At 42.1% G+C, this 16,336-nt stretch overlaps 1 protein-coding gene across 4 annotated transcripts in view; it reads right to left on the bottom strand.

The window, feature by feature from the left end:
- CACNA1C (calcium voltage-gated channel subunit alpha1 C) overlaps positions 1-16,336 on the bottom strand; it is a 790,825-nt gene that overhangs the window by 59,483 nt on the left and 715,006 nt on the right. For 2 of the 4 annotated variants that reach the window (XM_019515546.1, XM_019515547.1), the window contains exon 30: positions 13,239-13,322. In XM_019515546.1, the coding sequence (XP_019371091.1) occupies positions 13,239-13,322 (84 nt within the window). Of the gene's footprint in view, positions 1-13,238; positions 13,323-13,900; positions 13,985-16,336 lie in introns of all 4 variants that reach the window. The other 2 variants (XM_019515544.1, XM_019515545.1) reach the window with 2 other exon arrangements.

Below are 16,336 nucleotides of genomic sequence, written 5' to 3'. Positions count from 1 at the left end.
ATACTGACAAGTGCAGGGTGCTGCACGTGGTCAGTAGTAACCAGCAGCACAATTATAAGATGGGAAATGCCTTTCTTGAAAGCATGGAAGCAGAAAGGGACCTTGGAGTCATTACTGACTCCAAGATGAACATGAGCCGCCAATGCCAGACTGCAGCCAGCAAAGCCAACCACACCTTGTCATGCATCCAAAGATGCATCTCAAGCCGGTCCAGAGAGGTGATACTCCCCCTCTACGCGACGCTGGTCAGGCCACAATTGGAGTACTGCGTCCAGTTCTGGGCACCGCACTTTAAGAAGGATGTGGCCTGCCTTGAGAGGGTTCAGAGGAGGGCCACCCGCTTGGCTGAAGGGCAACAGGGCAGGCCCTATGAGAAGAGGCTGAGGGACCTGAACCTGTTCAGCCTCAGCAAGCGGAGGCTGAGGGGGGATTTGGTGGCTGCATACAAACTTGTTAGGGGAAATCAGCAGCAAGTAGGAAGGGCCCTATTTCCACAAGCAGTGCCTGGGGTGATGAGGAACAATGGCCAGAAGCTGCTGGAGAATAGGTTCAGGTTAGAGATTAGGAGGCACTATTTCACTGTTAGGGTGGCTAGGATCTGGAACCAACTTCCTAGGGAAGTGGTCCTTGCTCCTACCTTGGGTAAATTCAAAAGGAGGTTGGACGAACACCTGTCTGGGGTCGTGTGATCCCAGTGTGTGCTCTGGCCAGTGGCAGGGGTTAGATTAGATGATCTGCTCAGGTCCGTTCTGACCCCAAACTAGTATGAAACTATGAAACATACTGAAGGAGATACTGGATGACATTTCTCATCCTGCTGAAGCCAGAAAAATATTTTTATGTGACTGCAGCTGGACTGTTCATACCAAAACACTGTGGATGCCTGCAAATTAGCAGTTCCTATAAGGAAGAGTTATATCTAAATAACAATCCCCTGTCCTAGGGAGCCTGGCTTGAGAGACAAATAGGCTGAAGAGAGAATGTGTTAAGGACAGTTTTCATTTGAAATCTGGAACAATTAGTATTTAATTCAAAGGCTGTCTCTTTTCTTTGTCTTTTTAATTAGAAAGCTATTTAATGTTGAAACTAGAGTGTCCCAAAAATGCTTATGGAGGTAGACTGGATTGGTGATGATAATATAGGATACAATAATGTCTATGAACCATATTGGGACTGGAAATGCTAATTGCAGGCATTATTTGAGCATATCTGCAATAGTCATATGGAGACCATAACTTATTGTAAAGCTATTGGGCAACATCTTTTTGTACCACAGACGTCTCCCCTTGAATAACTGTTGACTGTTTCTGTTTCTTCTTCAGTGACAGACAGGGATGAAGTGATGGAATGCTATGCTCATTCTTATCACACAATGAATTTGTATGTGGAAGTGAGCCCCTAACAAGTACTAAGAATTCCTAGTTTCAGGCAGCTCTCTTCTTTCACTTTAGATATCAATCTATTTTACTATTCACCAGTTAGCAAGATTTTCCTTAGTGCATCTTGGCCACTGCATCAGTTCAGCTTAGAGAAAGCAGTCATTTAATGATGTGAAGCAAATTCACTCCTGCTCACTGGGACAAAGCAATGTAAAGGTTTAGCAGACAGTTTAGGACTTGTATATCCCAGTTTAAAAAGTGAAGCAGGGAGGTCAATGCTGAGATGGAGAAAGGGCTTACAACCTGTAGTTCTCTATCCTAGTCAACCTGGCACCTGTTAGGTTTGGAACTGAATTTCCAGCTGATGCAGGCTGCTACTTTAAGGGCCAGAACAGGCAGCAGAGCAGCCTGCAGGTGACTGCACTCCCCATCAGGAGTCACATGGCCAGCAGGAGGCCACCTGATTGCGAAGAGGCCCAGCTACTAGAGATTAGAGCAGGCCCTGAGCAGAAGAGTCAGCAGTGGCTGCAAGCAGCTGGAGAGAGAACATTACTTGGCTGCAGCTGCTGCTCTCAGAACATCTGGAGGTAAAGGGCAGGAATTATGGTGATGGAAGAGATTCCTGGCCTTGCGGAATGACCTAAAACTACACCCTGCTGGGGCTTGATGGTGTGGTGGGACTGCTTGTGGCAGGGCAGCTTCCAGGAAATGCCAGACCTGTGCCTCCACAGTAAGGGTAAGTATGGGGCTCCAGAAAGCCTCAGCCCATGCTGCCTCGCAGGTACCCTGTGGAGGGAAAAGGCTAGGGGAGCATACCCTGAGAGAAAAGCACAGGGGCCCAGGCCCACTGAGTGGGGCCTTACGTGGGACCTAGGCCCCTTGCATGGGGCCTGGAGAAGTGTCCAGGTATGCCGGCAGACACCTGAGGCCTGAGTGGGCCATAGGGCCAAGAACTGGGGTCTAGGCACATCTGTGGACACCTGAGGCCTGTGGGATACATGGCCCCATAGCCTCAGTGTGGGGGCAGAGCAGCCTTGGAATGTTACCATCAGGGATGTCTTCAGAAAATTCTCCATATCAATTAGAAGGACAGAAGAATGAACACCAGTGTTCTGGCTCAAGCCAACCAGGATTGAAACCATGTTTATACAGCACCAGCTCCATTGGACAGGATAGGTCACAAGGATGCCTGACAACTGGCTCTCAAAGCAGGTACTATACTCCCAACTCACCACTCTAGAGGTGGGCAAAAGAAGAAATTCAAGGACACTTTGAAAGCCAATTTGAAGAAATGTGATGTACCACAAGCTATTGTTTTGAGCAAAGTTGCCTCACCACGGAGGTGGGTAGATGAGAGAGACAAAGGAAAAAAGCTGTGACCCAACACCAGGAGGATACACTTCTTACCAGAACTGTTTGTCATGCCTGCAGTCAAACATGCCGATCTCAGATTGACTCCTTGAATCATTTTGGAACTCACTGATGACTTCGCTGTTTACTGGAAGACTGTCATCCTTGTTCTGAGGGACTGCCACCAGCACCAAGGGGTCAGCAAATTTTTAGGAGGGGTGGGATGAATTAACAGAGTTTGGTTGGAAGGCAGGCTGCTGAATTCTCTCTGCTGCTGAACTGCTGCCAATGTCCCAAATCCATGGGCTGGATGAAATCACTTGGTGGGCCGGATCAGGTCTGTAGCAGTAGGTTGCCAACCCCTGATGTTGGTTCATAGAATGGTACTTATCACTATGTTATCTTAGTGCCTCCTGCATGGACCCAGTGTAGTAGGCATGATCAAAGAGACAAGAGGGGAACAATCTTCTCCATGTGATGGCAATCAACACCTCAAGTGAACAAAGAGAAAAAGACAGCTGGACTTCTAAGTAGAAAAGAGCTGATCACTTGTGTGGCATTATGCTGCTCCCAACACTCAAGGCATGAGCAGGGAACATGTTCTCTGCTGCCACAGTTATGACAGAAATGTTTTCTGGGGGTTGTTTTAGTCAAGCAATGGAAGAGAAGAAAAAAGAGAAAGGGAAAATATAGAAAAATGCTTCTCTGTCAGCATAGCTCCTATTGTACTCCCTACAACCATAGTGCAGGTGCTATAAGATAGGGCATACTATTTTTTAACTGCATTTGAATACAGTAAGCAAGCCTCTGAGAGAGTGTGCTGGTAATTTGCTGTACAGACATGGGAAATTGGGCAGCCAAAAGCCTAGAGTTCAAAAATAATGAATTATTTTGTTAACAGGTAGGGGGAAAAAATGCCTACACATTTTTGCAGCAAAACTGAAGGTGTTGGTGAAGTTCAGGGACTTTTTATGTACCTTTTAAAACTGCATTCTGAATGTGGAAAAGTGGCATTTTTCTATACTTCCAAGAAAATTAAGTCTTGAAAGAAGGTGAGTTGGGAGCTTCCTACACTGCTTTGGAGATCTGCCACATAGGACATACCAAACTGGACTTTAAATTTGATGTGCAGCTTGGTATTCTCCAATGAGACATACAACTTTTAATAACTTGTTGGTATTTAGTATTTATGCTACATTGTAGTTATTAAAGTATCATGCAGGGGATACTATATTACATTACATTAATAAATTGCACCCAGGGAACCAATTAGAGTTAGGGCCTTATTGAGCTAACTTCTTCACAAACTCATGCAAAGGTACTTACATTCTTGAAAACTCAAAGAAGCTTTATCTGGGTACAAGTGAATGGTTTCACCAGGCCACTGCACCGGTGAAACATAACCAGCCCGCACTGGTTTCTAAAGGCTTTTATTGTTTTGACTTTTTTAAGTAATCGGAGTTCTGCATAAATACATAACTAATTAAGTATCAAAATGTTCTTGTCTGTATTTCTAAGATAGCCTCACTGCAATTTCAGAGCAGCATTTCAAAAGTTAGTTGATGACTAAAATAAAAAGAAATGCAGATACGAATTATAAAAACTGAATACAGCTAATAAAAAGAGGTTTTCATACCAGCTTGTTTCACCACTCAACAGATACAGGGCTAAAACCTTCAGTCCTCTTTCAGACAAAACTCCCATTATTATTTTCATTATTATACTATTATACCAACAGTTGGGTAGGCTAGAAATTTTGACTACACAGGATTGTGCAAATTAACTGTTAGTTATCAAGTGCCTGATCCAACTCTCACCGAAGTCACTGTTAATCTTTCCAAGAATGCCAGTGGGAGGTGGCTAAGGCTTCAAGGGACCTAGAATGATGGTGTAAAATTGTGTCATAAACTATGCTCAATGGTCAAATGATGTTGTGGAAAAGTGGTTCTTTGAGTACACAATGGTAAAAGGGGTATCAATCTGAAATGAAGAGCCCCACTGAGCTCCAACAGCCCACCATTTTAATGAGTACACTAAATGTTTTCCTTTAGAAGGATGCTAGATACAAACAATTGTCTATCAGACCCCTAAAGCTATAGGGAACTTGATAACAGTTCTTCTTACCTTTCACTTTACTACTATTAAGTTTCTGTTACAAGGGAAATTTTTCATGAGCACTGTATCTTCTGTTACTTTTATAATAATTTATTACCACACCTTGTGATTAGGTTTCCCCATACAGGCTAATGTGTTTTTATCTTGCTTTTAAATCTCCCCTGCATTAAAAATGTGTCCATGTGTCCCTGGTTATTCCATGCATCCAAAGTAATGATGGAGGCCAAACACAATACAGAGTTTTGTAGAAATAACATTTTGTAGCATTTCAATAAAACTGGGCAGTACACTATCTTTTTTTCTTTAGACATTTTTCCCCACTGAGGCCACATGGCTTATTCCTGATGTGGTGAATCGTTACCAGTACAATTAACAATAAATGTTAGCAATGGCTCAAGTATCAAAGTGGCTTTGGAGAGAAGTCATTGGGGTTCACTTCCCTCACTCCTGACAAAAAATGCTTTTTTTTCTGATTGCCCACATTTCATCAAAATTTTCCTTGAATTTAAAGCTGTGCTGTCAACATGAGCCCTCCTTTGAATAGGCAGGTTGTCCTACACATTCTGGAAAATCTGAATAAAAATATTTATTAAGATTAAAAATAGGAAAGCCCCCATCCACATTACAAAATCCCTTTTCAAACATGGCTGTGGCAAAACAACCTGGTAATATTTTTCTCTCACTTTTGTGGGCTGACAATCATGCTATATGATTATGTTTTAACCATGGTCAGCTCCTAAGTTAAAGCAAGTCTCTTCATAGTTTTGGGTGGTGTTTTTTATTTTTAGGCTCCCCAAATGGAAGAATAAATTAAGCTATACTCTCATTTGTCACAGCCAGGTTTCACAATCACGTTTCATGATGGTTATTTTGCAATGAAGCTAGGGGGTCGCTCGTGGTGAAACAACTTTTGTTATTGAAATAAAAACACCACAAATGATTTTGAAAAATTCTAAATAAAAAACTCCATCAGTTGTATCATCAGATTTACAAAAATAAAACAATATATATGTACATATATACACACCCATGTATGTATATATGCAAGCTACATACAACTTTTAGAATGGCAACGATAGGGGCGTGACAGCACAGGATGTGAAAAGAAGCAACTGTGCTTCCCCAGCCCTTTGCTACATATTTTGGATGACTCTGCAGCCAACATGGCATTCAAAAGGGAGAGAGGTAATTACTGCTTTCAGCAGAAATTTTGAACCTGCACTTGCAGGTTCTTGCAAAGGTTGCACTTGCAGGTTCTAAGCATTGCAGAAATTTGTTTCTCCTGTCGGATGATGGGCAAAATCTGAGCAGCAAAGGGCTTGGAAGCTGAGAGATTCAAGACAGGAAGAGACAGAAAAGCAGATATAGCGACAGAGATGAATGCAAGTCCCAACTGAGGTGCAGGCTAGATGTGTGTCGTCCTTCCACCAATCCTTGCTCCCATTGCAGGGGTGGGGCTTATACTGAGCTTAGTCACACAAGGCCAACTGTTTCAGGCCTTACAGATAAAATGCCCAGTGGGAGTTTTGCCTGAATAAGGCCTTCAGCATTTGAGCCACTGGTTCTCTGCTTTCAGAGACTCTGACTGAGGGTGCAAATGTTCTTGTGAGGTTCAGTCTAGCAGGAAACACAGCAGAGGAGAGCAAGGGGAGGAAGGAAAAAAAGTGGGGAAAGGTAAAGGGGAAGGCTGTAGGAGTAAAGGAAAGAGGGAGACTTTAGTATGTGTTGTGTCAAATAGTTCATGGAGTGGGAACAGGAGCCTATGACACACCATATGAAGCCTACTGGAGTCAAGAGCTTCTAAAGAGAGGCCTCTATGTGCCTGTGCTAAGACAAAGCTGCGTTAACTTACAACCAATAGACTAAAGGAGAAATCTGACAATGGTCCTCAGATACCCCTGGAATCTGCCAGCTCAGGAGTTGCCTTGGCCTTCCTGGTCTCAGAGAATCCTTAATGTCAAGAAATAAGAAAGCTACACCTGTCTGGTGTCCTCCCAAACGGTTGGGAGCTCTCTACATTTCAGAAGCATGTCAAGACGTAAAGAAACTGAACAATGCCAATTAGCGTACAGAGGGGCAGAGTGCTTGTGTGGGGACAGAGGGGCTGGCAGTGGTGTGTGATGGGTCTGACTCAGAAAGGCATGCAGTAGGGTGGTTTTCTCTAAACTTCCTCAAGAAAAACTTCTCTAAGCTTCCTCAAGGGAATGTCATCCATGACCCGCTGGTCCTGTAGCTCCTGGATACCACAGTTCTATCACCATGGAACAAATCAGCAAGTGAAATCATATTCCTGAGTCATCTCCTTCTGCCACCTTTCCCATTTCAGAAACATTTCCATCAGCTCTAGGTCTAAACACTTCCTCACTCTTGGGCAAAACTGTATTTCTACAACAGATTGGCAATCTCCATGCAAAGATTTTTCATTTTTAATCCACACAAGCACTCAAACCACTTCCGTGCTTCCCCATCACTTTGTCTTGTGCCCATGCCCAGTTTGTAGATGGGTGGGGAAGGGGAGATGAGTGATACCATGATGTTCTTTTGGCTCTTCATCTCACTGCTGCATGTTCTGTACCTACCATACTGTACTTCTTCCTCTGTACATCCTTCAGCATACACAGACATACTCAGACATGCAAATATTTTCATGGCACGTGCATATGCATCTGGACCCAGCTGTGTTTGCCTGGCCATAACCATGCCTTCTCAGATACCACATCACTCTGATATACACAGAGGCAATCGTGCAGGCAAACATTGGGAAATTCCCTGACAGGATTACAAATGCAAACACACATAGCTCTGCACAGGCAGACACAAACCCACCCACACCTACGTCCTTTCAGGGTAGGCAGACACAATCAAACACACACACGCATTTCCACTGTCACTAACATATATGTCCAGGCATAGGACTTGGACATACTCCAATTTGTGCCGGCCTACAAAATTCTCACACACCTGCATGGTGCAAACCTCTGCCTGTAATCCAAGGACAGAACAATCTCTTTGGCAAGGGGCTGCAGCTCTGCCATAGAAACCCTGGCAGCAGGGCTGACACAGGCATGGGTGAACTGGGCAGCTGCTTGGGGCCTGGACAGAAGGGGTAATTTTTATTATCATTATCATCATTATCTCTGGCGAAGGGGGGCCCGATACTAAAAGTTCGCCCGGGACCGCCAGCAGTCTAGGTATGGTGCTGCAGGGCAGGTAAGTGTGTCCTGCTGTGACACTGGCTTCTGCCGCAGATGAAGATTCAGTGGCACTGAAACTTCAGTCTGACACTGAAGGGGAATGAAATAAAGTAAAAAGGACCCTAAGGAGTAGAGAAGCATTGCCTGCTTTCTCTGTCTAAATTTTGAGGGAGGGCATTATGTTAGCAGCCTTCTCAGTGACTCAGGCCTCGCTGTCTTTTTCCATCACTTTGGGCACAGTAGCACAGAGCACAAATCAAACTTGATTTCCCCCTCCAATACAGCACAGCAAATAGTAACAAGACACTGCTTTCACCCTGAGGAGGGGATAGCAAGTTGCCAGTCAGCTCCAGCAGGAGTGCCAAGCAACGTATACTGTATTGAACCTGCTGAGATGGAAAGTAAGGAAATCAAAGCCTATGTCTGTGGCTACTTCTCTGATGACATATTCTGAATGCTCTGACCTCTTTAATTCCTAAAATGTTTTCTTTCTTATAATGCAGAGGTTCATGATCCTGGTATGATCAATTGTAATAATTTATTTTGTTTACTTCTGCAGGGCCTTTTTGCCCCCCAAGGATTTCAAAGAACTGTATAGAAATGAGTGACAATGTTCCTGTGGATTAAGTAAATATTATCACTTCCGGTGAATTAAGTAAATATTATCAAATATTTCACAGACAGGGAAACTAATGCATAGGAAGGTTATGTTCAAGGTTAGTCCACAGGAAGTGAAAGCAGAGAGCAGGATCTACAAGCCCTGAATCCTCAGACCTAAACATTAGACCAGCATAAAGTCTATTCCTAGGAATTCATACCCAAGTCTTGGCACTCAAAGGCCTGAAATTTCACCTATCTGGTTTCTAGTTTGGAATTATTTTTTCAATATCAAAACATAAGGTAAATAAGTAATCAAATTTAGCTGCTGTTACATTATCAGAGGGGAAAAAACAAGTGAAATCACCATATATTTAGGAACAGAGTTGTGAAAGGAAATTCAGCTGTGCAACTCTTGTCGAAATTGAGACACCAAGTTTTGAAAGTGCAGTCTCATAGTGGGTTGCAAGTCAGTCAATTAAAAAAATGAGTTAGCAAAAACAGTATCAGCACTCAAAATTTTCTGATATGCCAGATCTTAAATCGATCCTGTGCCTGTTTTGCACAGTCAGTGTTGTGAAATGTTTCCCTGTGTTTCTATACCAAATGAGAGCTTGCTGAAATGTGTTCCTATGTGCAAGTCAGAGCATTAGGCCTAAACTCAGTGTTGTGTGCATCGGTGCTCAATTTACTTCAGTGTCACTGAGAAGACTGAGAAGTTGCCTGAGCAAGGGCTGAGCAATATAGATGGCAGCCTCAGGATCTGATTCACATGTGCGTGCCTTTTCATTACAGTGCACATGACTCAGAGGCATGCTAACAAACACACACACACTGAGATATACATGCATATATGTACATTCATTCAAAGGCATGCAGATAAACATGCCTGTACACATATATTCTCATATCTACATACACATCTAGCCATAAGCAGGCCAACAGACTTGCACATTGAGATACAAATATATACTCAAATAACATGTTTCTACACTCAGATACACACATCTCTTCAAAAACCATTTACATTTGTGTGTACACAAAAATACATATGCTCACACATTCAAGCACGCACACTCATGCACACACATGTACGTGTACATATACACACGCGCACGCACGCACACACAGACTCGGACCTAAACACATGCACGCTCTCACTTAGGTTTATACCTCTTTACATAGATATCCAAACACATTGAGGAATATATACTGCAACCAATGGAATACGCAAACAAAAGCCCACACATGCACACTCACATATATCTTAATGAAGTTTTTGGCCTGGGACTTTCCTTTTCAAAAAAACAAAACAATTGTCAAGAGGCAAACTAGTGCATGCAGTGCTGCACACACAGATGTGAACATACACTTACACACAAACAAAGGCACATCTTGATCTATCTTAGGCTTTTCCATTGCACCCATTGCTGTAAGCTCTAAACACTTCCCAGGCCAATCTGATCTGCACTGCAAACTTCCTGGTGGACTCCATGGAATCTGCATGCTTACACATCCACGATCTCTCATGACAAAGCAACATAAACCAGACAGGTTCACCTTCAGTAAATGACCTACTATCATTAGGCTTTGTGAAGCACCTTCTGAGATCCTCACACAAACTAAGCTGGGTCAGTTCCTAATGAGATGGGCAAAAGCACCTCAGCTGAACCTCAGTGACCTGAAAAAGATCTTGTGGGTTTTTTCCCCTCAACTCCATGCCTATTCAAAAAAGACAAGACAGTGTACAGACATGCAAGGCAGATTTGCTCAGACTCACAAAGAGTGAGAAAGCAACAAGCTCCTGTGCAGTAGGGAAGGAATGCACCTGATAAGCTGCCTCATGTTAATCAGGACGATGATACCTGCCTGTCTGAAATGGGTTGCTATTTCTAATGCCCATCTACTAGAGGTGTAGCATACCAGGTAGTGCTAGCAGGAAAGGAATCTGACAGGACAAGCCGACAGACAATACATTCTCTTATTCAGTAAGTGCAAAGGGATTTCAACACATTTCAGAAACAAACTCTTTCCTTAGCTGCTGCTCATTTATCAGTGCAACAAAAGATTGTGCAAAAACGGATTAAATTTTTAGTAACAAACATTAGGAACTTATAGCAAAGGACTTGCCTAGATAAAAAGAGAAGATTTAAACATGCCAGGTAACAAAAAGACTTGTGCAGAAATCTATAAGAACTGTATAGTAGGAAGGAATTCTTTAGAAGGGACAGAGGGACCATCATGAAATTCCATCATTATTTTCTCTTCAGGGAATAAGGACTGTCCCCTGTTGCCTTATCAACTGAGAGAGACAATTATTCAGTTGGACAGATATTGTCCAAAGGCACGCTATTTTTCAAACATTTCGGTATATTCTGAAATAAAACTGAACAGATTTAGGAGCTTGATAGAAAATGGAAATAAATTTGGATTTAGAAGAGAGAGGGTCTTGTTCAGTTTCTCCTTCCCTTTTTCATTCAGTGGTAATAAAACATACCATACTGACAGCCAGGAGACTGAAGACTTCTGTTTATAAAGAAAATTATACAGAAAATGGGTACACCGTGAATATGAAGTGTACAAGCTTCCTCACCACATCCTGACAATGCATCTCCGCTTGGGGAGAGCATAAAACTAACCCCACCTGGGGAGAGCATCATAAACTCCTAGGAATGACAGTAAAACATATTTTTCTTAAAATGTCTTGATGAAGTTAACCAGCCTTTTATGAACTCCGTCCAATCAGTCTCTCTCTGGGATTTGGATACCCAACGCTTTCTAGAATATGCCAAGGAAAGTCACAGCAGTGCTGTATAGACTTTTCAGTCTATGGGTAATTTTGAAAAGTTGGAAGGAGATTTCCTTTTCAGTTAAAAAATAAATTTCAGCAAATCAAAAGTGAAAGGAATAATTTTGGTACAAAACAACCAAGGTACATCAGTTTTGACTATTTTCAACATCTTTTAATTTGAACAAGTAAAATTGAAGGGAAGCCTCTATGAAAGTCATTTTGAACCAAAAAATGGAAATATTTTGTTTTAAAAAGATTAAAGTGACATTTTAATTTTTCAGAATATTTAAGATTTTTTCCCCTACCCAAAATTTTGATGGAATTGACACAAATTTGTGAAACATGTTGGAGTTGCCAAATCTTTTTTTCTAAAAAAGTTTAATTTAACATTTTTGTCCACCTATAGCAGACTATAGCTCTCTGTTTCTGATGTGATACCCCCAAAGGCACAGAAGCTGAAAACTGATGTGACTTTTTCTGCTGCCACATTCCTTTGAAAATTCACACCCATTTGCTGTCTACTATTACTGCCTTTGCTGTTTGTCTCCTTCAGCTTCTCTGCTTGCCAGGTTTCTCTAAACTGAATCTCATTTTGTTATTTTTTATTGTATTCTGGATCTTTTGTCTTGCTGTTTTTGGTATCTTACTTGCATTTGGCCTTCTGGATAAGATGCAACATTTTCCATTAAAGTTTTAATACCTGTGCACTTGATTAATCTATTACTTTCTCCTTCTTTCAGATAATTAAGAAAGAAATTAACTAAGGTAGAAAATGAACAGAACCTACGGACCTCTTCCCATCTTGATACACTGCTGTTTTTAAAGTCTTTCAGCCAGTTTTCAATCCCCTTGACTGTATCCTGTCTAAGCCATTTTGATTTAAGCTACCAAGTAAAATTTATTGAGATTGTGTTCTCACTGAAAACAACTCAGGGTTTGTATTGATTTCATCAGGAGCTGGCTCAAATAAACAAATGCTTACTTCAGACTTGACCTCCTCCTAATTTTTCCTCTCTCTAATTCCATTATTCTCTATCTCACCAAAATAAGGTAACAAAAATAATCAATTTTGCCTGAAACAATACATTTCTTATATACATTCATACAATTTATTTCAGTCTTCACAGTCGATTCTACCCTGGGCCTGTCTGATGAGACCACCACCAGTGGTAATAATTTGTGTCAAGTCTAGTGGTGCTCTACACCGAATAGGAACTGAACTAAGACGTGCCCATGCCTAAGGATGTTGTTTAATTCAGTCTACTGGTTTCAAAGGAAAATTAAACACTGGGGATGAATTTCTTTGTGAATATTGGGTTAATGAATATTTTTTTTTGAGGAAAAGCAGTGGGGAGGGTACTGAGAATATTCTCTATTTGGTTCCCTCAGTTCCACCTCGAAAGAACTGATCTTTAGATCTCTGTGGGGTGGAGTGTGTTGAAATGTCCTGGGAAGCCAAATGCAATGCTGGGCAGGCCAGAGCCTTGGATGTGGGACTTCTCCAGCAGCTTCCCATGGCACAAAAATTTCTTTTACTTACACTCCACAAATCCCATTTACTTTTCCTGCTATACAGTTTCAATCATGCCAGGCTGATTATGAGGGGGGAAAAAAAATGATGCAACAGTCAAAAAGTCCTTTAAGTCGTTCCAAAAGTAAAAGCAGAACAAAACAAAAGAGAAAGTTTCAACCAACGAAAAACAATCCTTAAAACAGAATAAAAAGGGGAGGGGGAGAAATAAACATAAATAAATGGGAAAGACAAATGAATGTTAGAGCAGGCACGATCATGGACAGACGCCAGCTACTTACGTTCACCTCGGTGATTGCTATATCAACAATGCTACCCACAACAATCAAGGCGTCAAATGTATTCCATGCATCACAGAAATAGTGCTGCATGTGGCAGAGAAGCCGAGGAAGGAGAGAGAGAAAAAAAAAAAGAGAGAGAAGAAAAAGAGAGAAATAGGAAAAAAAAAAGTAAAAAAAAACAACAAAAACAAAAGAAAACAACAAAAAAAAATAAAACAAAAAAAGCATGAAAGAGGGAGAGAAGAGAAAAAAAATAAGAAAAGAAAGAGGTTACGTGGGCATATTAAATAATCTCTTACCACTCTACCACACAGTACTGGCTGCTCAAACCTCTGTAACGGTTCACATGATGGAGGGTATCAACAAAAGCCTGGTTAGTCAGAAAGTTACACTCAAACATGTCTACCTTTTGGAGGGGAAAAAAAAGCACACCCCCCCCAAATTCTGTGCGCTTTCACCAGTCACAGCAAGGGGGGGTGCTATGACAAGTGAAAAAGAAGGAGGCGGCCCTCCTCCTTTTTTTTCCCTGGGAGAAGGAGAAGGACGACGGCAAGTTCAATAAAAGCATGACTAGAGGGAAAAAAAACCAGAAAAAAAAGAGAGAGAAGGAAACAGAGGAGGAGGAGGTGGTGGTATCCTGGGAAGGGTAGAGTAATACTCACATTAGTTTCACTGAGAATGACGTCTATAATGCTGCCAATTACGATGAGGAAGTCAAAAACATTCCAAGGATCACTAAAGTAACCCTACATAAGGAAGGGGCAGGCAGGATGGGGATTAAAAAGGAATGTTAGACAGACAAAAACAGTTCAAAATTACCATTAGAATTACAACCCTGATACCTCAAGTGGTTTTGCGCTTAAATCTACGTGCTGCTTTCGAAGCTGAGGGAAAGTTCTTGCAGCCCTGACTCACATAGGCAGGCCTCCTGCAGCCACACGGAGCACCCTGCTCAAGTCCCCTACTCTCAGATATCACAGGCCCAATTCTCAGAGATATGTAAGGAGGTGAAGTGAAAGGTGTATAAGGGCTGAAGGGTTCCTTCAAGTGTCAGAAACACCCTCTTCCTAGCAACCTAGGCCTTTTCCCCAATCTGATTTGCTTTGGTTGAGTTACTTTTGGGGACAGGTACAGAAAAGGTGATACTTGGTTCTCTCCAGGTATTGTTTCCCTGCGGCAACTGTGCACAGAACCACTGGGTCCAGATTCTGGCTATTAATGGTCTGTGCAGGGGCTAAAAAAGACTATGTCATTTAAGAACAGAATAAGGGGAGTAGTAAACACTGGAGATATATTAGGAGGAGTGTTTATAACTCACTGGTTGCCATGTTTTGTTCTTTACTCAGATGCCCTGTGCGGATTTGCAAGGCACCACTTAGTCAAACAGTTTTTATTGATAGTGCCTTAGTCAGGGAGGTAGACTGAAGCTCTCGGCAAAGGGGATGGTAGCTGGTGCTCTAATTTAGGCTTCTTCTGAGAATAAGCCTGTTGCCTCTTCATACCCAATGAACAGGGTTCTTAGTTCAGCATGCTTTGAGTCAAATACACTATGCTCTTCTACCTATACTGTCAAATGACTCTGAGGGTATATCTAGACAGCAAAATGATGGTGGGATAGTAGCAAGTGCTAGCATATTTATTAGTTAGCCTGGACAACAATAGCAAGGAAGATAAAATGGTACAGGCTTTAGCATGTGATAGCGATCACAGAATAAACCCTACTGGGTCCCTGGCTACATACTCTGGTTACATGGGTTAAATCCTATGCTGCTGTGTATTCCCAATTATAGTTGTGTATACTGTATTATAGTGGCATATGATTCATAAATGATGCTGGCACATGTTACAATCGCACCTTCATTTTTCTGGCAAACTCTGAGTGCAACTTCCAGTGTTCCAGTTTGCCTTCGGTTGTGCAGGAAACACCAGCCCCCACTAAGTGCCCTCAGATCTCTGATGAATTTTGGTGGTAAGGGGAATAAGGCACAGCATCCTTTTTAGAAAGATGTTAATCAACCTGGCTGCTGAGCTTTTGTCTGTCTGCCTCTATTATGATGTAATATCTTCAGCAAAGATTTACAGTTATTGCTTCAGGACTGGCAAAATACCTTTGCCAAGGTCAGGTCTTAGCTATATGAACCCTTTTTTTCTTCAGTTTTCAGAACCAGAAGACTCCCAACCCCCTAAATAGGAGCCCTCATGCTCCTGTTATTTCACAAGCACAGGCTAATCTGACCTCTCTCTTTCCCAGCTGCAGTCTCTTTCCAGTGAGAGTGAACCCATGTTACACTGTGGTTGCTATTCTTAGCACTGGAAAGTCAGGTCATGGGTAAAATGTGAGCCTGAGTTCCCAGGCAGCACTGCAGAAAGAAAAGAAGAGGAAAAAAAATCCCACTACTGGCATTGGAAAAGCCAGGCCTGGGAATTTAGAGCTGTCGTGTTTCTAACTAATATCTGGGCCAGATTCTGGCCAGGAGGTCCCTTCTGAATGCTGGAATGCAGCCCAGCTAGATTCTTTAGGACAAGAGACCGCTCACATTTATGGTCCATGAACTGATCAGGAATGAAAAAACAGCCTCCCCACCCCAAAACCCCAACACAGAAACCCCACTTTCCAACTAAGGGTACGGAAAATATTTGCTGGGGGAAGAAGAAGGTAGAATTGTAAGAGTGGACTATGGAAAAAAGAAACAGCTAGAGGAAAATAAAACCCATTCTGAAATGCTACAAAACTTCTTAATGTTAAACCTGAAAGAGGCACATTCAAAACCTGAACTCCTAAAAAAATCTGCTCAGTGAGTATAAATTTCCCACTTGGATCCCATTACTACACAGTCTACCACAGTGGGAAAGGAGGGAACAGGAGCAAAAGCAAAGTCAGGGGATATTATTATTCAGCATCCAGCCTAGAAAATATGCAACAAACATTAGAATGAATGCAGCGCTGACCTCCAGCATCTTTAGCTGCCCAAGAGCTTGTACCTAGAAGGTGAAAACAATATCAGGCTGACCCTCCCCACCACTCTATTAATCCCTCAGGAAGGTCATAATTTTGAGTAAATCCAATAACTTTTATTAAACCAACTCAAATACTTGGA

Source organism: Gavialis gangeticus, unplaced genomic scaffold (assembly GCF_001723915.1).
Source record: "Gavialis gangeticus isolate Ggan-Ray unplaced genomic scaffold, GavGan_comp1, whole genome shotgun sequence".
In the NCBI taxonomy this organism is placed as follows: Eukaryota; Metazoa; Chordata; order Crocodylia; family Gavialidae; genus Gavialis; species Gavialis gangeticus.
The sequence above is the reverse complement of the archived record's forward strand: the minus strand, read 5'-3'. Positions and strand labels throughout refer to the sequence as shown.